This window comes from Hylobates moloch, unplaced genomic scaffold (genome assembly GCF_009828535.3).
Source record: "Hylobates moloch isolate HMO894 unplaced genomic scaffold, HMol_V3 SCAFFOLD_3, whole genome shotgun sequence".
Lineage (NCBI taxonomy): Eukaryota > Metazoa > Chordata > Mammalia > Primates > Hylobatidae > Hylobates > Hylobates moloch.
Genome location: NW_026652278.1, coordinates 41,871,920 through 41,899,270, shown reverse-complemented (window position 1 = coordinate 41,899,270; position 27,351 = coordinate 41,871,920). Strand labels below are relative to the sequence as shown.

Below are 27,351 nucleotides of genomic sequence, written 5' to 3'. Positions count from 1 at the left end.
AAAAAAAAAAAAAAAAAAAAAAAAAGGCTACTATGAGCAACTATATGCCAATAAATTGGAAAACCTAGAAGAAATGGATAAATTTCTAAACACATAAAACCTATCAATATTGAATCATAAATCCAAAACCTGAACAGAACAATAACAAGTAATGAAATCAAAGCCATAATAAAAAATCCTCCAGCGAAGTGAGGAGCGCCTCTGCCCGGCCGCCCCGTCTGGGAAGTGAGGAACACCTCTGCCCGGCCGCCCCGTCCGGGAAGAAGTGAGGAGCGCCTCTGCCCGGCCGCCCCGTCTGGGAAGTGAGGAGCGCCTCTGCCCGGCCACCCATCGTCTGGGAAGTGAGGAGCGCCTCTGCCCGACCGCCCGTCTGGGAAGTGAGGAGCGCCTCTGCCCGGCCACCCATCGTCTGGGAAGTGAGGAGCCCCTCTGCCCGGCTGCCCATCGTCTGGGAAGTGAGGAGCCCCTCTGCCCGGCTGCCCATCGTCTGGGAAGTGAGGAGCGCCTCTGCCCAGCCACCTATCGTCTGGGAAGAAGTGAGGAGCGTCTCTGCCTGGCCGCCCCATCTGGGAAGTGAGGAGCGCCTCTGCCCGGCCGCCCCGTGTCTGGGAAGAAGTGAGGAGCGCCTCTGCCCGGCCGCTCCGTCTCGGAGGTCTACCACGGAGGCCAGAAGCAATGTGGGGGCTGGACGTGGTGGCTCACGCCTGTGGTCCCGGCACTCTGGGGGGCGAGGCGGGTTGATCACTTCGGGCTAGGAGTTCGAGACCAGTCTGGCCAACATGGCGAAACATGAAAAATACAACAGACAAACCAACCAACCAACTCAGTGACGACAAAACAGGTCTACCCTGGAGTCATACTCTAATTTTTTCTATTTTCCTCCCTTTCTGATCCTTTATCCCACTTTCTTTTTCTTCCTCTTCCTTCTCCCTCTTCTTTGTCAAATTGAGGATTGAGTTATTATCACTGATCCATATAAAGTCCCTCTCACATTTATTTTAACTCCCACCCCCCATTTCTATTCCCCGACTTCCCATGTGCAACCTTCCTAATATGTCTGATATGCATCTTTTTGTTTGTATGTATTTTTAGAAAATGTTTATTGTTTTTGTGTGCAAAAAAAATTTAAAAAAAAAAAAATCCTCCAGCAAAGAAAAGCCTGGGATCTAATGGCTTCACTGCTAAATTTTACCAAACATTTAAAGAAGAACTGATACCAGTCCTACTCAAACTATTCCAAAAAACAGAGAAGGGAATACTTTCGAACTCATTCTACAAGGCCAGTATTATCCTGATACCAAAAAAAAAAACACATCAAAAAAAGAAAACTACAGACCAATATCCCTGATGAACATTGATGCAAAAATCCTCAACAAAATTACTAGTAAATCGAATTCAACAAGACATTAAAAGATCATTCATCATCACCAAGTGGGATTTATCCCAGCGATGAAAGAATGGTTCAACATACACAAATCAATGTGATATATCGTATCAACAGAATGAAGGACAAAAAGCATATGATCATTTCAACTGATGCTGAAAAAGCATTTGGTAACATTCAGCATCCTTTCATGATAAAAACCGTCAAAAAACTGGATATAGAAGTGACATACCTCAACATAATAAAAGCCATATACAACAGACCCACAGCTGACATCATAGTGAATAGGGAAAAACTGAGAGACTTTCCTCTAAGATTTGGAACACTGCAAAGATGTCCACTTTCACCACTGTAATTCAACATAGGACTGGAAGTCCTAGGTAGAACAATAAGACAAGAGAAAGAAATAAAGAGTATCCAAACTGGAATAGAAGAAGTCAAATAATCCTTGTTTGCAGATTATATGATCTTATATTTTGAAAACTCTAAAGACTACCAAAAACCTTTTAGAACATAAAAACAAATTCAGTAATGTTGGCTGGCTGCAGTTGCTCATGTCTATAATCTGAACATTTTAGAGGCCAAAACAGAAGGATTGCTTGAGCCCAGGAGTTCAGGATCAGCATAGGGAAACTCCATCTCAAAAAAAAAAAAATTAGCTGGGCATGATGGTGCATGCCTGTGGTCCCAGCTACTCAGGAGGCTGAGGTGGAAGGATTGCTTGGGCCCAGGAGATTGAGGCTGCAGTGAGCCTTGATCACACCACTGCGCTACTGCCTGGATGACACAGTGAGACCCTGTTTCAAAAAAACAAAACAAAACTCAGTAAAGTTACAGGATACAAAATCAACATACAAAAATCAGAAGCATTTATATATGCCAGCAGTGAACAATCTGAAAAAGAATTCAAGAAAGTAATCCCATTAACCCACTTATAATAGCTACAAATAAAATTAAATACCTAGGAATTAACCAAAGAAGTGAAAGATCTCTACAATGAAAACTAAAAAACATTGATAAAAAAACAATTTTCAAATTTATACAGATCCACAAAATACCCATAATAGCCAAAGTTATCCTGAGCAAAAGAGTAAGACTGGAGAAATCACATTACCTGACTTATCAAAACAGCATGGTAGTGGTATAAAAACAGACACATAGACCAATGGGACAGAATAAAGAACCCAGAAATAAATCCATACATCTATAGTGAACTCATTTTTGACTGAGGTGCCAAGAACACATATTGGGGAAAGGACACCGTCTTCAATAAATGTGCTGGGAAAACTGAATATCCATATGCAGAAGAGTGAAACTAGACCCCTATCTCTCACCACATACAAAAGTCAAGTCAAAATGGATTAAAGATTTAAATCTAACACTTCAAACTATGAAACTACTGAAAGAAAACACTGGAGAAACTCTCCAGGTCATTGGACTGGGCAAAGATTTCTTGAGTAATACCCCAGAAGCACAAACAGCCCAAGCAAAAAATGGACAAATGGGATCACATCAAGTTAAAAAGCTTCTGCACAACAAAGGAAACAATCAACAATGTGTAAAGACAATCCACAGAATGGGAGAGAATATTTACAAACTATTGATCTGACAAAAGATTAATAACCAGAATATATAAAGAGCTCAAACAACTCAAAAGGAAAAAAAAAATCTAATAATCTGATTTAAAAATGGGCAAAAGACCCGAATGGACATTTCTCAAAAGAAGACATACAAATGGCAAATAGAAGAGGGCACGGTGGGTCACGCCTGTAATCCCAGCACTTTGGGAGGCTGAGGCGGGCAGAACACTTGAGGTCAGGAGTTCAAGACCAGACTGGCCAACATGGTGAAACCCCATCTCTACTAAAAATACAAAAATTAGCCAGTCATGGTGGCAGGCGCCTGTAATCCCAGCTTCTCAGGAGGCTGAGACACAAGAATCACTTGAACCTGGGAGGCAGAGGTTGCAGGGAGCCGGGATTGTGCCATTGCACTCCATCCTGGGCGACAGAGTGAGACTCTGTCTCAAAAAAACAAAAAACAACAACAACAAAAAACCAAATGGCAAACAGACATGTGAAAAAGTTCTTGACATCATTGATCATCAATGTAAAAAACATCTTCTTTGCTCATCCAAAACTACAGTGAAATAACATCTCATCTCACATAAACTGGCTTTTATCCAAAAGACAGGCAATAACAAATGCCAACAAGGATATGGAGAAAAGGGAACCCTCGTACACTTTTAGTAGGAATGTAAATTAGTAAAACCACTAGGAAGAACAGTTTGAAGTTTCCTCAAAGAACTAAAAATAGAGTTGTCATATGATCCAGCAATCCCACTGCTAGGTATATACCCTAATGAAAGCAAATCAGTATATTGAGGAGATATCTGCACTCCCATGCTTATTGCAGCACTGTCCACAATAGCCAAAATTTGGAAACAACCTAAGAGTACATCAGCAGATGAATGGATAAAGAAAACATGGTGCATATACACAATGAAGTACTATTCAGCCATAAAAAATGTATGAGAGCTTATCATTTGCAATAACATAGATGGAAATGGAGATCATTATGTCAACTGAAATAAACCAGGCAGAAAAAGACAAACTTTTCATATTCTCACTTATGTGGGAGCTAAAAATTAAAACAATTGAACACATGGAGATAGCAGAATGATGCTTACCAGAGGCTGAGAAGCAAAGTGGGTGGGGGACGTTTAATGGGTACAAAAAATAATTAGAAAGAATGAATAAAACCTATTATTTGACAACACAACAGAGTGACTATAGTCAATAATAATCTAATTGTACATTTAAAAATAACTAAAATAGTATAATTGGATTGTTTGTAACGCAAAAGATAAATGTTTGAAGTGACTGATACCCCGTTTACCCTGATATGATTATTAGGCATTGAGTGATAGTATCAAAATATCTCATATACCCAATAAATATATACACCTGTGATGTACCCAAAAAATTAAAAATTCAATTTTTAAAATTAAAAATATATATTTTGTTGCTAAAAAATGCTAACAGTCATCTGAACCTTCAGCAACTTGTCATCTTTTTGCAGGTGGAGGGTCTTGCCGCAATGATATTGAGGGCTGCTAACTGATAATGGTTGCTGAAGGTTGGGGTGGCTGTAGCAATTTCTTAAGAGAAGCTAAAATGAAGTTTGCCACATCAATTGACTGTTCCTTTCACAAAAGATTTCTCTGTAGCATGCAATGCTGTTTGATAGCATTTTACCCGCAGAACTTTCAAAATTGAGTTTATTTGGGTGTTGAAACTTAATGGCAAAACAAACAAAAAAATAGAGCCTATGCTCTCAAACTCTGCTACTGCTTTATCACCTATGTTTATGTAACATTCTAAATTCTTTGTTGTCATTTCAACAATTTTTACAGCATCTTCACCAGGAGTAGTTTCCATCTGAAAAAAAAATTTTTTTTTTTTTTTTGCTCCATAAGAAGTAACTCCTCATCCATTCAAGTTGGTTTTTCTGTTTGTTTTCAGAGACAGGGTCGCTGTCACCCAAGCTGTAGAGGAGTGCAGTGACATGATCACAGCTCACCACAGCCTCAAATTCCTAGGCTTAAGTAATCCTCTCATCTCAGCCTCCCAAGTAGCTAGGACTACAGGTGCAACCCACCACATCCAGCTAATTTTAAAAATTGTATCTTTGGCCGGGCACGGTGGCTCATGCCTGTACTCCCAGCACTTTGGGAGGCCGAGGCGGGTGGATCACGAGGTCAGGAGATCGAGACCATCCTGGCTAACACAGTGAAACCCCGTCTCTACTAAAAATACAAAAAATTAGCTGGGCGTGGTGGCGGGCACCTGTAGTCCCAGCTACTCGGGAGGCTGAGGCAGGAGAATGGCGTGAACCCAAAAGCTGGAGGTTGCAATGAGCTGAGATCGGGCCACTGCACTCCAGCCTGCAGGAGAGAGCAAGACTCTGTCTCAAAAAAAAAAAAAAAAAATTGTATCTTTTGTACAGATGGATTCTATGTTGCCCAGGCTGGTCTCAAACTCCTGGCCTCAAGCAATCCTGCCGACTCAGCCTCCCCAAGTGCTGGGGAGCCACCACACCCAGCCTCCGTTCAAGTTGTATCATGAGATTGCAGCAATTCAGTCACATTTTCAGTCTCCACTCTAGTTCTCTTGCTATTTCCACCATGTATGCAGTTACTTCTTCCAGTGAAGTCCTGAATCTCTCAAAGTCATCCATGAGGGATGGAATCAGCTACTTCTAAATTCCTATTAATGTTGATATTTTGACCTCCTCCCATGAATCTTAATGGCATCTAGAATGGTGAATTCTTCCAGAAGGTTGTCAATTTACTTCGCCCAAGTCCATCAAAAGAATCACTATCTATGGCAGCCGTAGCCTTATGTAATGTATTTCTTAAATAATAAGACTTGAAAGTTGAAAGTACTCCTCGATCCATCTACAGAATGGATGTTGTGTTCATAGGCATGAAAACAACATTAATTTCTTTGTACATCTCCACCACAGCTCTCGAGTAACCCCGTACAATATCAACGAGCAGTAATATTTTGAAAGGCATCTTTTTTTGCTAATAAATGGGTCTCAACAGTAGGCTTAAAATACTCAGTAAGTCATGCTATAAACAGATGTGCCATAATCCAAGCTTTGTTATTCCATTTACAGAACAGAGACAGAATAGACTTACCATAATTCTCAAGGGCCCTAGGATTTTCAGAATGGTAAATAAGCATTAGCTTCAACTTAAAGTCACCAGCTGCATTAGCCCCTAACAAGAAAGTCAAGCTATCCTTTGAAGCCAGACATTGACTTCTCCTCTCTAGGTATGAAAGTTCTAGATGGCAGCATCTTCTTCCAATAGAAGGCTGTTTCATCTACAACGATAATGTATTGTTTAGTGTAGCCACCTTGATCAATTATCTCAGCTATATCTTCTAGATCAGTAGTCCCCAACCTTTTTGACACCAGGGACTGATTTCACGGAGGGCAATTTTTCCACAGACTGAGGGGTGGGGGTGGAGGGGCATGGTGGGGGTGGGAAATGATTTGGGGATGAAACTGTTCCACTTCAGATCATCAGGCATTAGGGCATTAGAGTCTCATCCTAGATCCCTCACATGTGCAGTTCACAACAGGGTTTGCGCTCCTGTGAAAATCTAATGCTGCTGCCGATCTGACAGGAGGTGGAGCTCAGGCGGTAATGCTCACTCCCCGCCCATCCCCACCGTGCCGCCACCCCCCGGCCCCCCACCTTCTCTGCTCACCTCACGCTGTGCGTCCTTGTTCCTTATAGGCTAGGGACCAGTACCGGTCCAAGGGCCGGGGATTGGGGACCCCTGTTCTAGATAACTTGCTGCAGCTCCTACATCAGCATTTGCTGCTTCACTTTACACTTCTATATTATGAAGACAGCTTCTTTTCTTAAACTTCATGAACCAACCTCTGCTAGCTTTTAACTTGTCTTCTACAACTTCCTCACGTCTCTCAGCCTTCACAAAATTGAAGAGTTAGGACTTTGCGCTGGATTCAGCTTTGGCTTAAGGGAATGTTGTGGCTGGTTTGATCTTCTATCCAGACCACTCAGACGTTCTTCCTATCAGCAGTAAGTCTGTTTCACTTTCTTATCATTCACGTGTTCACTGGAGTAGCACTTTTAATTTCCTTCAAAAACTTCTCATTTGCATTCACAACTTGGCTGTTTGGTGCAAGGGGGCCTATCTCAGCTTTCAACATGCCTTCTGCACTAAGCTGAATCATTTCTAGCTTTTGATTTAAAGTGAAGTGAGAGATATGCAACTTCTCCTTTCACTTGAACACCTAGAAACCATTGTAGCGTTCTTAATTGGCCTAATTTCAATATTATTGTGTTTAAGGGAACAGATAGGCCCCAGGAGAGGGAGATGGCAGAGTAGCCTGTCAGTGGGGCAGTCAGAACACACACATTTATTGATTGATTGCTGTCTTCTATGGGTGTGGTTTGTGGTGCCTCAAAACAATTTCAACTTATCACTGATCATAGATCATCATAGCAGATTTATGGAAGAAAAACGATAAACGCCATCATATTGGTAGTGTTCTAGTCCTAGGTACGTTCATGCATGTTCATGTTATTGATAAGCACCATAACTTCAATTTCATATGTATAAAAATGCTCAAAAAAGTGTACATCCTCTTTTAGCACTGTAGTGAGTCAACACTCCCCAACAAAAACTGGATTTCCTGAAAAACAGGTTAAGGTAGGAGGTGGGGGGTGATGCTTTTCAGAATGCCAAAGGTCAACATGTATCATCTTCTGTAAGTAAAATGTATGTATATGCATACTTTTCTTTCAGTTTAAGACAAGCGGCTGTAGTGGGGAATTACCGTGTAAAACTACACCACTACCTTAAGCATGAAAATCAATTATATGCTTTTCTTTGGTTCGTCGGTCAAAGAAAAAAATTACAACTCAGAAAACTTTCTTGGAGATGCGTATGCTCAGTGCATCCAAACTATAGGCATGTCGGGTACAATACTGATTTACAAAAAGTTCCTCTAATCAATCCTGAGCTAATAACTTACTGTGGAAAGAGTAATTGATCAGCGCCATCCCTCCAATTGGAGTCAACTTTCATGACTGTTCTGATTTCCTTTATTTTGGGGGCAGGTCATCCAAACTTCTAATTAAACGGCAACTAGTTCACTTTTGAGAAGTGGTTTACAAGAAACAACAACAACAACAAAGCAGTTGCGGAGGAAAGAAAAGAGACACAGTAAAAAAAAAAAAAACAGAAAAGAAATCTCCCAGGAGAAAGGGATGTGGAAGCTGAAAATACGGACAATTTCCACAGTAAGACTTCCAAAAGAATGTGCAAGACCGGAGCAAAACTTTCAAGGGCTCTTTTTCAGTGTAATGGTAGTGAGAAAGTTCAGCTTCGAAAGCCCAGGGCTTAAAACAACAACAACAAAAAAGACAATATGCAGGATCGTTCGGCTTCAGCAGAACCCACCGCAAAGATGGCGGTGGGACGAAGCCCCTTCTCCCGCCGCCGCCGAAGCCTCTCGCCTCACATTTCCCACAAACCCTTCGCGCCGCCCCGCTAGCCGAAACCTGCCCGGCCGGTGCCCGGCCACTGCGCACGCGCCGGACGACGTCACGTGCGCTCCCAGGGCTCGGCGGAGCTGGCAGGAGGGGCCTTGCCAGCTTCCGCCGCTGCGTCGTTTCGGGACTCGCACGGCGGGTTCGTGCTGCCTCCGCCGCCGCGGGGCAGCCGGGGGGCAGGGAGCCGAGCGAGGGTCGCGCGTGGGCGCGGCCATGGGACTGCGCCGGATCCGGTGACAGCAGGGAGCCGAGCGGTCCGGGCCCTGAGCGCGTCTTCTCCGGGGGGCCTCGCCCTCCTGCTCGCGGGGCCGGTGCTCCTGCTGCCGTTGCTGGCGCTGCTGCTGGCTGTGGCGGCGGCCAGGATCATGTCGGGTCGCCGCTGTGCCGGCGGGGGAGCGGCCTGCGCGAGCGCGGCGGCCGAGGCCATGGAGCCGGCCGCCCGAGAGCTGTTCGAGGCGTGCCGCAACGGAGACGTGGAACGAGTCAAGAGGCTGGTGACGCCTGAGAAGGTGAACAGCCGCGACACGGCGGGCAGGAAATCCACCCCGCTGCACTTCGCCGCAGGTAACCGGGGCCAGCGTCCCCTCGCCTCGCTCCAGACCCCACCTGCGCAGCCGGGGCCCACAGGCCTGAAACCAGTGCTCCTCCGCCCCCCGACCTTTCTCCAGGACTCTGGTCCTGGTGATCTCGCTCTCTTCCAGTGGGGACTAAGGAGATTAGGGGTGGGGTGTGCGTGCCACACTCACTGGAAGTTTTTGGTTTTGTCTTGGTTTGGTTTCTTTTGCCAGGTGTTGGGGGTGGTTTGGGGTTTTGGCTTTGTTTTGTTTTACAGTATCAACAATACCTGTACCAACTTCCGGTCTTGTTACCCTGGAAGGCCTCTACACACCAGAAAGAGTAGGGGACGTATTTGATAGACCTTATGATTTAAAAGGTCAGTTACCTCCAAAATTTTTCGTACTTGCAAGTTCCATTTGGGTTAGGGTCTTGAAGGACTTTGTAAAATACAAGGGTGTAAATTAGGAGTAGTAGCTTAATAGGACGTTGACACATTAGCGTTAATTGGTTTATCAGAATAACCAATCATTACCAAGTTTCTGGAGTGACTAGAACGGGAAATAGGCAAGTTTGGGAGAACTGAAACCTGACTTAGGCTGGGTGCGGGAAGCCTTAGACACACACACACACAAGTTGGTGTGGAAAGTGGTAGTATAAGAGAAAATATAGTGCAAGTACTTTAGCTTGAATCTATAATTTAAGTTGGGACCAACCTTGCTTCATTCTGAAATTTAGATCGTTTGAATTACATTATTTTAATATTTATTAGGTTCACTTTATGATATAAGCATATTAAATTTAGTCGAAAAATTTAAAAGAGCCATAGATGGGATATTCAGCTTATTCCCATAAAGCATGCAGGCTTTTCACTTGTAGGAAAGATTATGACTGTTTCTAACTTCAGGTGAGTCATGCGTGATTGAAAATAGGAGTACCTCCTCTTACCTCTGACAATCCTGGTTTTTTGTTTTGTGTATTTCATGATTGTTTAAAACAATTTTTTGAAAAATCAGGGAATACCTTTTAAAGTACTCCTGTTCTTTTGGGGCTAGACTGATGAAGAGAAAAGGAGCAGTGAGAAAGATTTCCTCTTTCACAGATACTACTTTAACACTTCCTACCAAATGGAGATTTGTTCGCTTTAACCTGTTCCGGATTTTGAATGTAAATACTACCAGGAGGTATGCTTTTTTGATCAATTGCACCTTTGTTGGATTTCCATTGGGGAGTCTTTTAAAAAGAAGGAAGTTTGGGGAACCTAGGTGGGAGAACTAGAAACAGTTTGTGGGCAATGGAAAGAGAAGGAAGAATACTTCAGTCAGATCACCCTAGTTAGCCTTTTTGCCCGAAATTTTGGTGGTAAGTGCTGCCGTTCTTCAGCTAATTTAGATTGTCCTGTTTGACCATGTAGTCAACATTTAAACAACTCATTTGGCAAACTGTCACGATCAACTGATACGTAAGCCAAAGGGTAGGGTTACTTAGACTCTGTTCACTTGATCTGTGGGATAAAAATAACCAAGAAAGATCTTAGTTGCTACCTTTCAAGACTTTGGTGTATTAGTGAGTTCATATCTGAAAATAGTAATATTTAGAGGTGTAAGGTTATGGTATTAGATCCTCAGTGACCTTGTTCCTTCTCTGCCTTCCCACCTTCAGTTTTGTCCCAACGTTTCAAAGCATATTTTTTACATAGGTTTCATTTTGTTTGTTCAAGTTTAGAAGACTTAATATTTTGGAAACCAACCCACCCCTCACAACTTACCCAAATTATCAGGTATAGGTTATCAGATTAAGAGTTAAAGGTATAAAAAGGGAGTAATAAAAATTATGAAGTGAGGGTTCTTCATTGAACCAGAGCTTTTGAAATCCTGCACTTCGATCATATAAGAAACTTTTTTAAAAATTGGGTTTGTAAATTTAATCTGAATTTTAGGTTCATCAGAGAGAAGCTTTTTAAGTGCATCCAGGTACCTTTTCACTTAATATGTGGAGAATACACTTTATAATCTGTTGTAGGTAGTGAGTTATCAGTCATGTTAATGTGCCTGCAAGCATACTGTTGGAAGTTCAACACAGGTGGTGGTATTATGTAACTGCCTGACCAAGCAGTTTCTTGTGTTTGTACATCAGTCATAGAGTGAGCTATTAGAGGTGATGGAGGACATCATTATTTTAAAATTTTTTTAGCTGATTAAAGTTTGGAGATTTTATTAGGGGAGGCATGTTTTTGTCTTTTTGTTTTGATTCCCAAGTAGTATTAGGACTGAGAGATTCATGCAGACCACAGAAAATGAAAATCAGTTTAGAAAACATTTGTTTTAATTTCATCCCCCAAAGTTAGTTCAATTAAAAGAATAATCAGTTGCCAGCACCAAGACAGTTAAATTCTGTTAATGAAGAAGATAGTCAGCATAAACAGGAATTTTCCTTCCACTAGGTGTTTTTTAATTATTGAACTAGATTGCATACTTTTCTTCTAGATAAATATTATTTAAGAAGTAATTCCTTAGGAGAAAAATGACTCTGAAAATTGTTTCCTTTTCAGTCCGCCTACCACTGCCCGTGACCATACACAGATACACACAAGATAGGAATTTTTTTTTTTTTTTTTTTTTTGAGACAGAGTCTGGTTCTGTCTCCCAGGCTGGAGTGCAGTGGCACGATCTCAGCTCACTGCAACCTTCACCTTCCAGGTTCAACCGATTCTCCTGTCTCAGCCTCCTGAGTAGCTGGGATTACAGGTGTGCACTGCCACGCCCTGCAAATTTTTGTATTTTTAGTAGAGACAGGGTTTCAGCATGTTGGTCAGGCTGGTCTCAAACTCCTGACCTCATGATCCGCCTGCCTCGGCCTCCCAAAGTGTTGGGATTACAGGCGTGAGCCACTGCACCCGGCCAGGAATGATTTTTTTCCAACACATAACAGAATTTGTAGAGGCAAGTTGGTGGTAGGATGGCTGTTGCTCTAATTTTGCCAAAAGCAAAAGTATCTGAAATTCTTGACAGTTAATGCCCTAGAAAACAGCAAATTTCAGTAAAGAAGACTCTGCTTCTGTGAACTTATTTCTAAAAAGTAAAGAAGAGGTGACACAAACTTGGGGAGAAAGTCATCTTGATGCCCATCATAGAAATGAAAGAAATATGTGGCATTCCTTACAATCTTAGAACTCTTGGAGTGGGGATAGGAGCTTGCATTGTAGAGTCCTAGCTAAACAAGGTAACACTTATTTTATATTTATAGTATGTTATGTTACTGTTAGTATGAGTATGCTACTGAACCACATACATAGGACCAGTTAGACTGGCCTTGGATTATTATATTCAATTGTGTGAATCAAATATAAGAGGGGATTTTTTTTATTCAGAGGAGGAAAGTGGAATCAGAGCATCCGGAATTTATTGCACAAGCATAGATAGGAAAATTAGTGCTGCTTATTCTAGAGATGAAAGAAGACTATACCATGTTACCGTCTTCACATATGTGGAAGGATCACAAAGAGTGAGTGGATATTACTTGTGTGGCTTTGGGAGTCAAAACTAAGGCCAGCAGGTGGAAGGTTACAGGGGTCAGACAACCTTTAACAATATTTAGCCATCGAACTGGCTGGAAGTATCCAAGCAGTGGCTGAATTGGCATTTTTCAGAGATGTTGTAGAGAGGATTTCAGCCTCGTTCGACCAACAAGTTACAATCTCACTGGTACAAGAAAGTGGGATGATTCCTCCAATTGAAGGCTTTAGCTGCTCAGCTACCAAAGATATACTAGCTTTTGTGATTGCCATTCATATCTTTTCCCAAAATGATAACTATTGGAGACCTCCAATAACCTCTCAGTAACATTTCCTTCTTTGGCTGTAGGCCAACATCATAGTTATAAGAGATGCTCAAAATTTATTCCAACACTCTTCACCTAGAACTACAATTATAGATTGTTGTTTTCAGGATTGGTTTTTGCTATGGGAGATAAATCATACATCAGCAGGAAACCCTAGTATCAAATAAAGATCAGTCTATTTAGGAATTCATCATCTTTCTTGACTTATCAAATCTCCCAATGTATTATCAAGATTTTGAGCTATACCTTTGCCCTCAGCCCTTGCTGGATTTAGTTAGACAGTTGACTTCAATAACAAGAGTTTGGAGTACTCCTTTCAGTATACCCCCATTCAGATGGTCAAAATTTCATCACCGTAGAGACCGTGGCATTCTTTTCCAAGTTTCTACTAATCTGGCCAGACAGTATATCTATCCCAAGTTGAAATGGGCAAAGTCCTCTCCCTTGTATTCTTCGTTCTTAAGAAATATATGTGGGAAATAATTTTCTGGATCTTAGCAAACTAAAGTTAGTAGTAAATGAGGCCCGGGCATGGTGCCACAGGCTATAATCTCATCACTCTGGGAGGCAAAGGCAGGAGTATCACCTGAGCTCAAGAGTTCAAGACCAGCCTGGGCAACATGGTGAAACCTCATCTCTACAAAAAAATAGAAAAATGAGCCGGGCATGGTGGCACAGACCTGACACTCTGGGAGGCAAAGACAGGAGTATCACTTGAGCTTAAGAGTTCAAGAGCAGCCTGGGCAACATGGCGAAACCCTATCTCTACAAAAAAATAGAAAAATTAGCCAGGTATGGTGGCACGGGCCTGTAGTCCTAGCTACTTGGGAGGCTAAGGTTGGAGGATTACTTGAGCCAAGGCTGCAGTGAGCCGAGATTGCACCATTGCACTCTAGGCTGGGCAACAGAGGGAAACCTTGTAACACAAAATAGTAAATGAGAAGTTTAAAATGATATTCCTCAGAAAAAAATCTGTCACTGAGGGTCCTGGCTAAAGGTTGCTTGAAAGCTGAAGGCTATTTGATTATACCTTCCAGTCTCCTAGACTACAGGAGCTTTGTTTTGTGGCATCTGTTGACATTTCTCCAGAACTTTGCCTTTGGACAAAACCCTGTGTGATAGCCTACCTTTAGATATTGCAAGACATCACCATCTCGTATGGGACCAATTGTATTATCAGTGATTAATCCCACCTTTGGACTATAAAAGACAGGAGGGGGATAGCATTTAGTTAAACTTCCTAAGAGTCTAAGTTGGTTTCTCTGTAGGGACTTGACTGCCTCACAGCTTTTGGGAAACCATTCAGATGAAAACATGTCTCCAGTGTAGCAGCAAAATGTGATATTATTAACAATAGTCATAGTTAGCAAGCAGTACCTGGAGCTGCTGAAACTGATGGCATCTAGATAAGTAATAAATTTGGCAAGAGGCTGCTTTTCTCTGTTTTCACAAATCATTAACACCATATTCTTTGTGAGGATCCTTTCCTATTCCAGCAGAGTATTAGACATGCATTAAACAAATGTTTGTGAAGTCCTACTATATGCCAGACACAGACCTTGTCCCTGAGTAAACTGAAATGAACAGCACACAATACCTGCCATTAACTGACACATGGTTAATGTGGTCAACAAGTATACTTTACAGATAGGCCTGCTTTGCTTCACTGTAAGTACTATGTAGTAGATTCATACTCTGTGTTTGGTTTCATCAGGATTTTCACAAGTAGAACAGTGTTTGAAGTTGAGTGCTGTTCCATAATTACAAAATAAACTACAGTGTGTCCTGAGCAGCCACGACTACCAACTTTATTTAGCCTTGTGGTTCCTCATAAAGAGATCCTTAGAATATGGAGATTGACATTGACTCTGAGGATGTGCCTATTCATGTTCTACCTGGCCAGTGAGAACGTGATCAGAATATACCCTGCAAAGCATTTTTTCTTCCAGAAATTGGTGCTTAACAGAAGTACTTTGAACTATTCTTGAGACCATAACAATAGGGATTTTATTAAGGATTACTCCTCAGATTGGGAAGTATGGTTTTTTGGGGGTTGGGGGGGTGAGGCACAGAGTTTCACTGTTGTCGCCCAGGCTGGAGTGCAGTGGTGCAATCTTGGCTCACTTCAACCTCCACCTCCCAGGTTCAAGCAATTCTCCTGCCTCCTGCTTCAGCCTCCCGAGTAGCTGGGATTACAGGTATGTACCACGACGCCTGGCTAATTTTTATATTTTTAGTAGAAACTGGGTTTCACCATGTTGGCCATGGTGGTCTCGAACTCCTGACCTCAGGTGATCCACCCACCTCTGCCTCCCAAAGTGCTGGGATTACAGGTGTGAGCCACAGCACTCAGCCAGGAAGTATCTTCAATCTAAAGATTTTGCCAAACTCCAAACAGCTTTTTTTTTTTAAACATAGCTACCTATTGACTGCCTCCAAGTAATTTCCTTTAAGTGCCCAAGATGTGGCTTCAAACATTAAAGTCTGAGACTATTCATCTACTGTCTCAGCATAGCAGATTACATTCACTCATATATTGTAGTCCTTACAGTGTGACTGTAAAATCATGCCTCTACTATCAGTCACCAGACTGGTTTCAGACATCTTAATGACTAGGGAATCATGTTGATACAGACATTGACACAGAAGTAATCTGTGTCTTGGAATGTTGGTAACGATGTGGATATAATCACTTCACCCATTCTACCCATATCGATTGCCTCAGCTAAAACTTCAGTTTCAGTAATGTCTTTCTCTTTAACTCTGATTTCATGCAACCCTCTTCTCTTTCCAGCCTTATTTTGACAGAAGGCCACTACTTGACCTTCCTTTAGATCACTAATCCTTTGGGACAGATATCTTCCCAGTTGACACTGTCTCTCATAACAGCCAGGTATTTTACTGCAGCTATTTCTGTGCACACCTAACTCTCCTTTCTGGGGGAGTTAGCCTGTGAGTCACCATTTTGATTACTTCAGATATGCTTATTACTGCTGAAGAATAGTAATCCTTATTCTAAAATGCTTGAGTACATCAAATAACTTTATAGAGTTAGCTTTACAGGTTTTTCTTTATTTTGATTCTTTTTCTCTTACTCTCCAATTTAAGAAGCCTTTTTCTAAAAGCATTTCCTGCAGGTGGGTGCTAAGTGGTTGGGATAGCAGAACCATACATTAGGGCAACTGTGGATAGCCTACTTGGGGAGGACAGTGTGATCAGCAGTGCCCAGGAAGTGATCAGGAAGGAAGACTGAAGTCAGGGCTGATGACAGCAAGAGCTGACCTTCCCCTCTTTGACATTTTCCTACTTGGCTTCTGCAATGCCATTCTTTCTTAGTTTTATTTCTCAGACTCCTTTTCATATATTGTGATACCTTAATTCAGCAAATATCAACAAATTGCTCTATACCATGTACTCTGAAGGATGCTGGGGAAGTAGTGATGAATTACGATGCACAGGGCTCTTGTCCTTCATGGAACTAAGAGTCTAGAAAATGCCGGGCGTGGTGGCTCATGCCTGTAATCCCAGCACTTTGGGAGGCCGAGGTGAGCGGATCATAAGGTCAGGAGATCGAGACCATCCTGGCTAACACGGTGAAACCCCCGCTGTACTAAAAATACAAAAAAACTAGCCAGGTGTGGTGGCGGGCGCCTGTAGCCCCAGCTACTCCGGAGGCTGAAACAGGAGAATGGCTTGAACCCAGGAGGCGGAGCTTGCAGTGAGCTGAGATCGGGCCACTGCACTCCAGCCTGGGGGACAGAGCGAGACTCTGTCTCAAAAAAAAAAAAAAAAAAGTCTAGAAAATAAGTAAAGCAGCAATTACAAATTTTAATAAGTGACAAATACTGCTATGAACAGCAAAGACAAAAATCCCTGTTGTATGGAGCTTGCATTCTAGTAAAGGAGGTGGGAGATAGACCAGCTAAATGGTGTGAAGATAGGAAAAAATGTGGATGGGCAGAAGGGACCATTTTAGATACAATGGTCAGGGATAGCCTTCTTAAGGTGTTGACATTTAAACAAACCAGGTAGTGAGTAGAAGTGAGGATGCTTTGTGCAAGGGAAGAGCATTCCAAGCAGAAGGGTGGCATGTACCAAGTCGCTGGCATACTTGACAAACTGAAAGAAAGTATATTATAGTTGGGAAAGAGAAGAATCATGTGAAATGAAAGTAGAGAAGAAGGTGAGGGCCAGTTCATGAAGGAGCTTTTAAGGCCATATTAGAGTGTTTGAATTTTATTCTAAGAGCATCAGTGGGAAGCCAAGGAATTATTTTAAACAGGGCTGTGATATTATTATTTTTAAAAGGTCACTAGAGACAGAAGTGGAAATGAGAGACCTATTTAGGGGAGACTATTGCAGGAGCCTATGCTGGAGGTGATAGTGGTTGGAGTAAGGTAATGTCAGTGGAAATAGAAGTTGGAAACATGTTGAGTTTGAGATACCTTTAAAATATCCAGAAGGAAATATATTAAGTAAACATTCTGGAATTTGGGCGAAAAGTCTAGACTGGAGATTTAAATCTGAGAGTTGTGTATCTAGGTGGTATTTAAAGCTATGGGATCAGATAAGATTATCTAAAAAGAGGTTAGAGAGCTGAGTCTTGAGGAATCCCAGCATTTAGAAATTGGGTAGAGGAAGCAATAAGCCCTCAGCGAGATATGACATGTCTAAAACTTGGACTCTTCATCTTCTGCCACAAATCTATTTTCATCTGCAGCCTTGCCCCCATTTCAGTTGATGGCAACTTCACTCTTCCATTACGGAGGCCAAAAACCTTGGCAGTAGTGTGTATAGTAGTAAGACTGGAAACAACCTAACTATGTATGAGAATGGAACTAGTTACATTTTGATACTCCCAATTAAGAAAATATATACAACACTGATAGGAGGTGATTTCTAGGATATTATTAATAATAGATGATTTTTAAGAAAGGAAGATGTGAACACTATCTTTAAAGATACATATTAGCAGATGTTTGCTTGCATGTATATAAAATAACTTCAAGGTATGTGAAAAAAAGTGGTAACCAGAAGGAAGGGAACTGGGAAGCCTGGAATAGGGGTGGGAGGAAGGCTTCACCAGCCATGTGAATATTACCTAGGGTGTTCACATGAACCAGTGGGTATACTGTCCTAACCAAATCAGTCTTAATCTTAGCCCTTATCATCTGTCACCTAGACTATGGCACATAGCATTCTAAAACCTTAAGGACCTGTCTACTGCCTATCTCTGCATTTGATTCGTTTATTCACACAATTGCCAAGGTGATCTTTCTTTTAAAAAAAAAGGGCAAATAGTCACTGCCCTAAACACATCATTCTGTGACTAATGATGTGTTGTAGCAGTATTTTTCAAACTGTTTCTAAGAGGTGCTCAGGGATACAGGAATATTTTCTTTGGGGTCTTTGTGAGGGGAAGAAGGAGGATTCAACCAGAATAGTTTTTATTTTATTCAATTAATTTGCAATTCTGTGAATGCCAACTATGTACTAGGCATTGGGTATTTAGCAGTAAACATGACCTGCACTTATCATAATCTTAAATAAGATCTAATTGAAATCTGTCTGGGCCCGGTGCGGTGGCTCGTGCCTGTAATCCCCGCACTTTGGGAGGCTGAGGATTACTTGAGGTCAGAAGTTCGAGACCAGCCTGGCCAACATGGCAATACCCCATGTCTACTAAAAATACAAAAAAATTAGCCAGGCATGGTGGCGCACACCTGTAGTCCCAGCTACTCAGGAAGCTAAGGCAGAAGAATCGCTTAAGCCTGGGAGGCAGAGGTTGCAGTGAGCCGAGATCACGCCATTGCACTCCAGCCTGGGTGACAGAGTGAGACTCTGTCTCAAAAAACGAAACAAAACAAAACAAAAACCCTGCTATCTGAAAACAGTTTGAAAAACACTAATTTGTGGGACAAAGGCCAGGTGCTACCTTAGCCTCTTTTCGTTGTTGTTGTTTTGTTTTGTTTTTTTGAGACGGAGTCTCACTCTGTCTCCCAGGCTGGAGTGCAGTGGCCCGGTCTCGGCTCACTGCAAGCTCCGCCTCCCGGGTTCATGCCATTCTCCTGCCTCAACCACCCAAGTAGCTGGGACTACAGGCGCCTGCCACAAAGCCTGGCTAATTTTTTTTTTTTTTTTTTTTTTTTTTGTATTTTTAGTAGAGACAGAGTTTCACCATGTTAGCCAGGATGGTCTCAATCTCCTGACCTCATGATCCACCCGCCTTGGCCTCCCAAAGTGCTAGGATTACAGGCGTGAGCCACCACGCCCGGCCAGACTGACATACTCCTGATCTAGCATCTGCCCACTTTGGCATTCTGTGTCCTGGTCGTTATGGAGCATTTGTTTGTTCTTTTCTTTTCTTTTCTTTCTTTCTTTCTTTTTTTTTTTTTTTGAGATGGAGTCTCTCTCTGTCACCCAGGCTGGAGTGCAGTGACGTGATCTCGGCTCACTACAACCTACACCTGCTGGGTTCAAGCAATTCTGCCTCAGCTTCCCATGTAGCTGGGATTACAGGCACGTGCCACCACGCCCAGCTAATTTTTTGTATTTTTAGTAGAGACTGGGTTTCACCATGCTGGCCAGGCTGGTCTCAAACTCCTGACCTCGTGATCTGCCCACCTGGGCCTCCCAAAGTGCTGGGATTACTGGCGTGAGCCACTGCGCCCAGCCCAAGCATTTATTCTTTCATACCTCCATGTCTGTGTACATTTTGTTTCTTCTGTCTGGACTGCAGTACCCTTCCTTGCTCATCTCCTTTCCCTCACCTCTCTCTCCTCATTTTCCTAATCATCCCTTATTTTTCTGTATGCTTTCAGCTCAGATGTCATCACTGGAATTGCCTTGGGCAAGTCTTTTCCTTCCATTCTCTGCTTTCCCCTAGTTTAGGAGTTCCCTTCTTTGAGCTCTAGTAGCACTTTATATATACATAGCAATTATATTGTATTGAAATTTAAAATCTTCATATCTTAAATTATGAGCTCTTTGAGAGGAGGAAGAATCAAAGATATAAAGGTACTCATCTTTGTGACCACAGAGCCCAACAATGTTAAAACAAAACAAAAATAGTTAATCTTTTCAACTATCTTTAGCTCTTCCATCAGCTGCAACCAGGCATCGACCTTAGAAAGACTGTACCATTACTTTCCTATCTGTTCTCATTGCTGGTCATCTTGGAAGAACTACAGTCAGACTTGGTGGTTTTAAGAATAGAATGGAGGGCCGGGTGCAGTGGCTCACACCTATAATCCCAGCAGTTTGGGATACCAAGGCAGGCGGATCATGAGGTCAGGAGATCGAGACCGTCCTGGCTAACATGGTGAAACCCCATCTCTACTAAAAAATACAAAAAATTAGCCGGGCGTGGTGGCAGGTGCCTGTAGTCCCAGCTACTCGGGAGGCTGAGGCAGGAGAATGGCATGAACCCGGGAGGCGGAGCTTGCAGTGAGCCAAGATCGCGCCACCACACTCCAGCCTGGGCGACAGAGCGAGACTCCGTCTCAAAAAAAAAAAAAAAAAAAATAGAATGGAGAAATTTCAGAAGAGTGAGCAGTTCCTTTCTCTCTACCCAAACACATTATAGACCACTCCATCTGCTTTAACATATGCCTGAAAGCCTTGTCATTTCACAACTAGGTGTAAAAAGGTTTTAAGTAGTAATATATGGGAATGATAAGAGATTGAAACTCATTGGTACTAGATCTGTGAACCAGTATAAATAAATTACCAGACTTTTTTTGTTTTATTTGATTTGGGGGCAGTTAAGCAGAACTGTGGAATGTTGGTACCTAAAGGAGGCCTCCTACATGGAAAGAAGTTATATATGCATTTTGCAAGTGGCAAAGTAGGGACTCCTTTGAAGACACTGGATTTCATACTTTTGCCTGGGGTTATCTCTCTGTGTCTCACTACATAGACAAATATTAGCTGTAAGCACGTCTTTTTTTGTTGCTTCTCATAGTCCTCCAGTTTGGCAGAAGTATTCTGTGAGATAGATGTGGGAAAGGAATTCTAGCAAGAGTTTTGTCACTGTATCATAAGGTTGTGATTTACATATTTAAGTTTTATACTTTGAACATCTGAAAATGTATACATACTAAATATGCAGAACTCTATTGTAGAGTGAGAAACGTTTGAACTTTGAGCTTTCAGTCACTTATTTTGTATTCTTTCTTTGGGATTAGTAGTAGTAGTACCACCCAAGGCGCTACTTAGGTACCACTACTGCTTAGTGGAGAGTCCCTCTGGCTTTATCATTAAGGTTAGTTATTGATATATTTCTGATCACCTTTCCATTAATTAGTTCTTGAATTGTTGAGTCTGTTATTAATTTTCAACCTGAAACATTTTAGTATGGATGGCACTTACCTAATTTGATATCTTTTCCTTGTTGCACTTACATGTAGACAATTTGTTTTCATCTAGGTTTTGGGCGGAAAGACGTAGTTGAATATTTGCTTCAGAATGGTGCAAATGTGCAAGCACGTGATGATGGGGGCCTTATTCCTCTTCATAATGCATGCTCTTTTGGTCATGCTGAAGTAGTCAATCTCCTTTTGCGACATGGTGCAGACCCCAATGCTCGAGATAATTGGAATTACACTCCTCTCCATGAAGCTGCAATTAAAGGAAAGATTGATGTTTGCATTGGTAAGACTTTACTTTTCTGACTTTTACTAATGTTGTAACTATTCTGAATCTGAACTGAATTAATCTGTTCATATCATCAAATTATGTCAAGCTGAATTTAAATATTTAAGAACATCCCATGATTTAATCTACTATTTACTGAGTGTCTTTTTGTGTGTAGTACTGAGCCTTAAATTTCTTTGGAGAATGGACTACAAAGTGCCTATTATACTTGCATTCTCTTGGGAGATAAAATACACAAAGAGCCAGATAAAGGCATGGTGGAAGGGAACAGAAAGTGTTAAGAGGATAATGAGCACAGTGACTTGGCAGGATCAAGTCAAGGCCCTACTTCCTGGAGTCTTTCCGTGGGAAAGGGAAAGTCTTTCCAGTGGGGAAAGGGTTAAAAAGGTAGGTGGGGATTTCTTTATAAAAAGCTTTAAATACCGGGTTAAGGAGCTTGATATTAGTATGTGCAGGCAGTGTGGAGTATTGAATATTTTTTGAGGAAGGGAACACTGATAAGAGTACATAGTATGCAGTCATGCTCCACGTAACTCCATTTCAAAATGGATGACATACATAAGAGTGGTCCCATAAGATTATAATGGAGCTGAAAAATTCCTGTCACCTACTGACTTCGTAGCAGTCCTAACTTCATAGCACAGAGCATTACTCAGGTTTTTATGGTGATGCTGGGTTAACAAACCTGGTGCACTGCCAGTCATATAAAGGTATAGCAAATAAAAATTCTGTATACTACATAATACTTGATAATAACCAACTTTGTTACTGGTTTATATATTTACTGTACTTTTTATTGTGATTTTAGAGTATACTCGGCAATTTAAAAAAAAAGTTAACTGTAAAACAGCCTCAGACAGGTCCTTTAGGACGTGTTCCAGAAGAAGGCATTATTATAGAAGATGACAGCTCCCTGTATGTTATTGCCTCAAAGACCTTCCAGTGGGCCAAGATGTGGAGGTGGAAGACAGTAATATTGATGATCTTGAGCCTATGTAGGCCTAGCTAATATGTGCGTCTGTATCTTAGTTTTTAACAGAAAAGTCGTAAAAAAATTTTTTTGAATAGAGAAAAGCTTATAAAGACATAAAATATTTTTATATAGCTGTACATAGTGTTTGTGTTTTAAGCTGTTATTACAAAAGTCAAAGTTTTTAAAAATTTAAAAATCTGTAATGTGAAAAGGTTACAGTAAGCTAATTATTGAAGAAAGAAAAATATTTTAAAAAATAAACTTACATAGCTAAGTGTACAGTGTTTATGTAGAGTCTACAGTAATGTATTATAACATCCTAGGCCTTCACATTCACTCATCACTCACTCACTGACTCACTCAGGGCAACTTCCAGCCCTGCAAGCTCCATTCATGGTAAATGTCCTATACAGATATACCATTTCTTATCTTTTATACTATATTTAGACATATTTAGTTACAGATATACTTACCATTGTATTACAGTTGCCTGCAGTATTCAGTACAGTAACATGCTGTTCAGGTTTGTAGCCTAGGAGGAGTAAGCTATACCATGTAGCCTAGGTGTTTGGTAGACTGTACCAGCTAGGTTTGTGTAAGCATACTCTGGTGTTGGCACAATGATGGACTCACCTACCAATGCATTTCTCAGAATATATCCCTGTCATTAAGTGACACATGACTGTATTTTATAAAGAATAATCTGGTAGGGGACTGGGTAGGATGGATGGCATCAAGGATACCAGTTAGGAAACTGTAAAGTAACCCAGGTGAGAAATGATGCTACTGAATTATAGGGTTGTAGGAGAATAGAAATAGCAGGATAAGTAAGAAAAATACACAGTATGTGAGAAGACTTTTTGAGAATTCGTATAACCTGGTATTTACTTTTGTGAGACAAACAGATTCAAGGATTTTGGACTCATTGCCACCTTAACTCCATTATTTCCTGATGTAAATAAAACAGGGACAGTTGAAATCCTTAACAGATAGAAAGCCAGTTCAGTGCACTAGAAAAAGTCCAGGTGTTCTATGCTAGACTTAATTTGGACCTCATGGTCCCCAGCATCCCAAAACACTATTTATGTCAACTTCACCAACTTAGTTTAAATTAGGTCATTTATAAAGATGTGAAATGGATTTCCTAGTTACCTCTGCCCAATTCTCCTTTTCTGTATGTTATCTTAAATTGTTCCTACCCTACATTCAAATACATCATTTTTACCACATAACCCAACTCTGGTACCTCAGAATCTTAGACATATAATTAATTAGTTTTAATAATGTAGAGTTTTCCAAATATAGTTATAATCTGCATTATCCAATATGGTAGCTAAGGGCTTGCAATGTCTGAATTGAGAGGTACTCTAAGGGGAAAAAGCATACCACGTTTCAGAGACTCAGTACAAAAAAAAATGTAAAATATCTAATTTTATATTGATTATAATATAAATGTAAATATTGAATGTTTTGGATGTATTAGGTGAAATGTGTTCAAATTAATTTGAACTGTTTCTTTTTTTAATGTAGTTACTAGAAAATGTTAAATTATGTATGTGGCTCACATTTTATTTCTGTTGAACAGCACTGGTATATATAGGAGTAGAGCAGAATGGAAATTCACCCTATCAAAGAACAGGAGCTGAGCTTCCTTTCTGCACATATTTGCCTGTCTTCCTCCAGCTCCTTATTTAGAGAGTATACTGGAATAGCTTCATAATAATACAAATAATAATACGGTACAGAGCAAAACACAAGACTTCTCTTTTTTTTTTTTTTGAGATGGAGTCTTGCTCTGTCACCCAGGCTGGAGTGCAGTGACGTGATCTCTGCTCACCTCAAGCTCCGCCTCCCGGGTTCAGGCCATTCTCCTGCCTCAGCCTCCCGAGTAGCTAGGACTATAGGCACCCGCCACCATGCCCAGCTAGTTTTTTGTATTTTTAGTAGAGACGGGGTTTCACCATGTTAGCCAGGATGGTCTCAATCTCCTGACCTCCTGATCTGCCCACCTCGGCCTCCCAAAGTACTGAGATTACAGGCGTGAGCCACCACACCCAGCCAAGACTTCCCTTTTTATGTGCCTTGAATTATAATGTAGTAGTTTTGATTTGGGGTAGGTTAACCCTACTAAGGGTATTTGGATTTTAACTTAAAATTCAGTGTAATTAACCTCAAAAAGCTAACTACTCAGCTAGCAACCCTTATTTATATGTCCCTCAGTTAAGATTTTTCCAAAGAAAAATTGTCCTTGTAAGGAGTAATTTGCACCTTGGTTTCAATGTACCTACTCCACTCCTTAGACTGTTTACCTTGCACCTTACAAGCACATTGTATTATGGGATCAATAGTGGACAAATACAAGCAGCCTCCTGTTAATTATTCAGCTTTCCTGAAGGATAGAAAGATAATGACTGACGACCTTACAGAATTTATTGAAAGCATAAGGAAGCTATTCAGTTTTTTGTTTGTGTTTTTTAAAAAAGAATTTACCTGTGTGATTTTCTTTTTTTTTTTTTTTTTTTTTTTTTTTTTTTCTTAAAAATCCTACAGATCTCTGTTCCCAGGCTATCTATAGCTTTAGACATTTTATTTCTGTCATGATGAACAGTCTTTCTAGCATAAGCAGTGTTCTTTTGGAATGAGAAAACAAGCTTTCAAGCACACTTGCCTTTTCTCTTACACACTCTTATCTATCCTTAGTCACTTGTCGCCAGCTATATAAATAGCAAAGGAAAAACTACACTGAACTGAGGGGGAACTTATTTAATGTGTCTTTAATGCATTAAGTAATAGAATACTTTATGTATTATTTTTATATCTAAAATGTAACATTTCCATTCTGACAAGATATGAAAGGTCTTTAAACAACTTTGAGACTTTGCTGGACCAGAATTCTTGAGAAAATGATTTACTAAAATCAAGTTGTTAAGATTACCATTGAACTTCAAAATAGTGTTGCTATTTTGCAGTGCTGTTACAGCATGGAGCTGAGCCAACCATCCGAAATACAGATGGAAGGACAGCATTGGATTTAGCAGATCCATCTGCCAAAGCAGTGCTTACTGGTAAGTCTGTATACTCTGGTTATTCCAGGAAGCCTGTAAAGAACAAGCTTGCCAGGTAGGAAATTTACCTCCTGTGATTAATGACCTCAGCTAGATTTTTAAAATAGTGTCAGTTCAGTAGCTATCCTTTTCTACATCTAGATAGCTGACATTTGATTCTCCTTGAAGAAAAATAAAGCTTTCTTTTTATTTTCTAATTGATGTTTAAGTATGTCATTGTTGCCTTATTGGGGGTGAGGGTGATAGATAATTGTATGTTGCTGTAGTATATTCAGGATATTTTTTAAATACCCCTGAGTTTTTCAGATAACTTATGCCTGCCCTTTACATACAGGTTGAGTATTTCTAACCCAAACTTCAAAACACTTCTGGTCTTAAGCATTTCAGATAAGGGATATTCAAGCTGTACTATTTTTTTTATGTATTTTAATAATTTTTGATGGAATTCCTTTCAAAAAGCACTAGCCATTCCGTTAGCTTTTCAGAAGAGGATTCTAGGCACACTCATTTCAGTACCATGAAGCAAATGCTACTTGTACTCTGCTGTAACATATTTATGTCCTTGGAACCTATTGCTATGCATAAGGCTATAGTTTAGATTGACAAGATTTCCTGAGTTGTATCTACTTCACATATTATCTGCCTTGTCAGTGTGCTTTCCTCTTAGCAACTCAGCCATATTGTTTACCAGATTCTTACCTACCTTGTGATGACTAGAATCACACCTAATCTAAAGTCAAGAGCCTAAGGGGCTTTGCTGTGAGCTTTGTGCCTGGATTTTGTGATATTTCTTCTACCATTGCTGAGAAAATTTAGACTTCTTCATGAGAAGACTTCTTCGTGAAAAGACTTCTAGAAGTGTGTACTGTTAAAGCCTTTAATAAAGAAAAGAAATAAAAAGTTCATAGTTAATCCTTTTTTATATTTGTATACATTTAAAGTAGCATTAAATAAGCATCATATTAGTGTTGAAAAATCTAGGTTCATAAAGATGTTAATGATTATGTTTAATCAGTGATGCTATAGATTCTTTTGTCATTTCTATAATGTTGGTATATTGAGTTTTGTTTGTTTTGTTTAGGGGTTTGCTTTTGGGGGGTGTGTGTGTGTGCGTGTGTGTGTATCAAGGTCTCACTGTTGCCCAGGCTGGAGTATAGTGTCACAGTCACAGCTTACTGCAGCCTCAGCTTATCTAGGCTCAGGTGATCCTCCAACCTCAGTCTCCCCAGTAGCTGGGATTGCAGGCGTGCCTCACCACACCCAGCCAATTTTTGTATTTTTTGTAGAGAGAGGGTTTCACCATGTTTCCCAGGCTAGTCTCTAACTCTTGGACTCAAGCGATCCGCCCACCTCAGCCTCCCAAAGTGCTGGGATTACAGACATGAGCCAATACACTCGGACATTTTTAGGTTTGGAACAAAGTTGCAGGTACATTTTGTTTCTCTGTTATAAAAATAACATACTCATTTTAGGAAATTTGAAGGGAAAAAGGAAAAGGTCACCAATAACCTATGACCCAAGATAAACTTTGTTAATATTTTGGTATATTTTCTTTTGGGCTTTCCTTTTCCTGAGCATATTGTTTTTATATAGTTGAGGTTGCCTTTCATTATATAAAACAATCATTTTTTTAATCCCATAGCAAAGGTATTTCATGTTTGCTCTTCATGCAAATGTTTTTAAACTACACAATATTCTGTTAATGAACTATTTTCCATTTATTGGAAATTTATTTCCAAATTTATCTACTTTATAATTTATTGGGCATCTTTTTGCATAA

At 40.7% G+C, this 27,351-nt stretch overlaps 1 protein-coding gene and 1 long non-coding RNA gene across 6 annotated transcripts in view; one reads left to right on the top strand and one right to left on the bottom strand.

Annotated features, from left to right (window-relative positions):
• LOC131383049 (uncharacterized) overlaps positions 1-7,979 on the bottom strand; it is a 17,759-nt gene extending 9,780 nt beyond the window's left edge. Inside the window, exon 1 of the long non-coding RNA XR_009212760.1 lies at positions 7,964-7,979. This is a non-coding gene — a long non-coding RNA (uncharacterized LOC131383049). The remainder of the gene's footprint in view (positions 1-7,963) is intronic.
• Positions 7,980-8,583: 604 nt separating this feature from the next.
• The window catches only part of TNKS2 (tankyrase 2), a 65,786-nt gene continuing 47,018 nt past the window's right edge, over positions 8,584-27,351 (top strand). For 3 of the 5 annotated variants that reach the window (XM_032136906.2, XM_032136898.2, XM_032136891.2), the window contains exons 1-3: positions 8,605-9,047; positions 21,306-21,530; positions 25,476-25,571. In XM_032136906.2, the coding sequence (XP_031992797.1) occupies positions 8,849-9,047; positions 21,306-21,530; positions 25,476-25,571 (520 nt within the window). In that variant the 5' untranslated portion in view covers positions 8,605-8,848. The other 2 variants (XM_032136912.2, XM_058436211.1) reach the window with 2 other exon arrangements.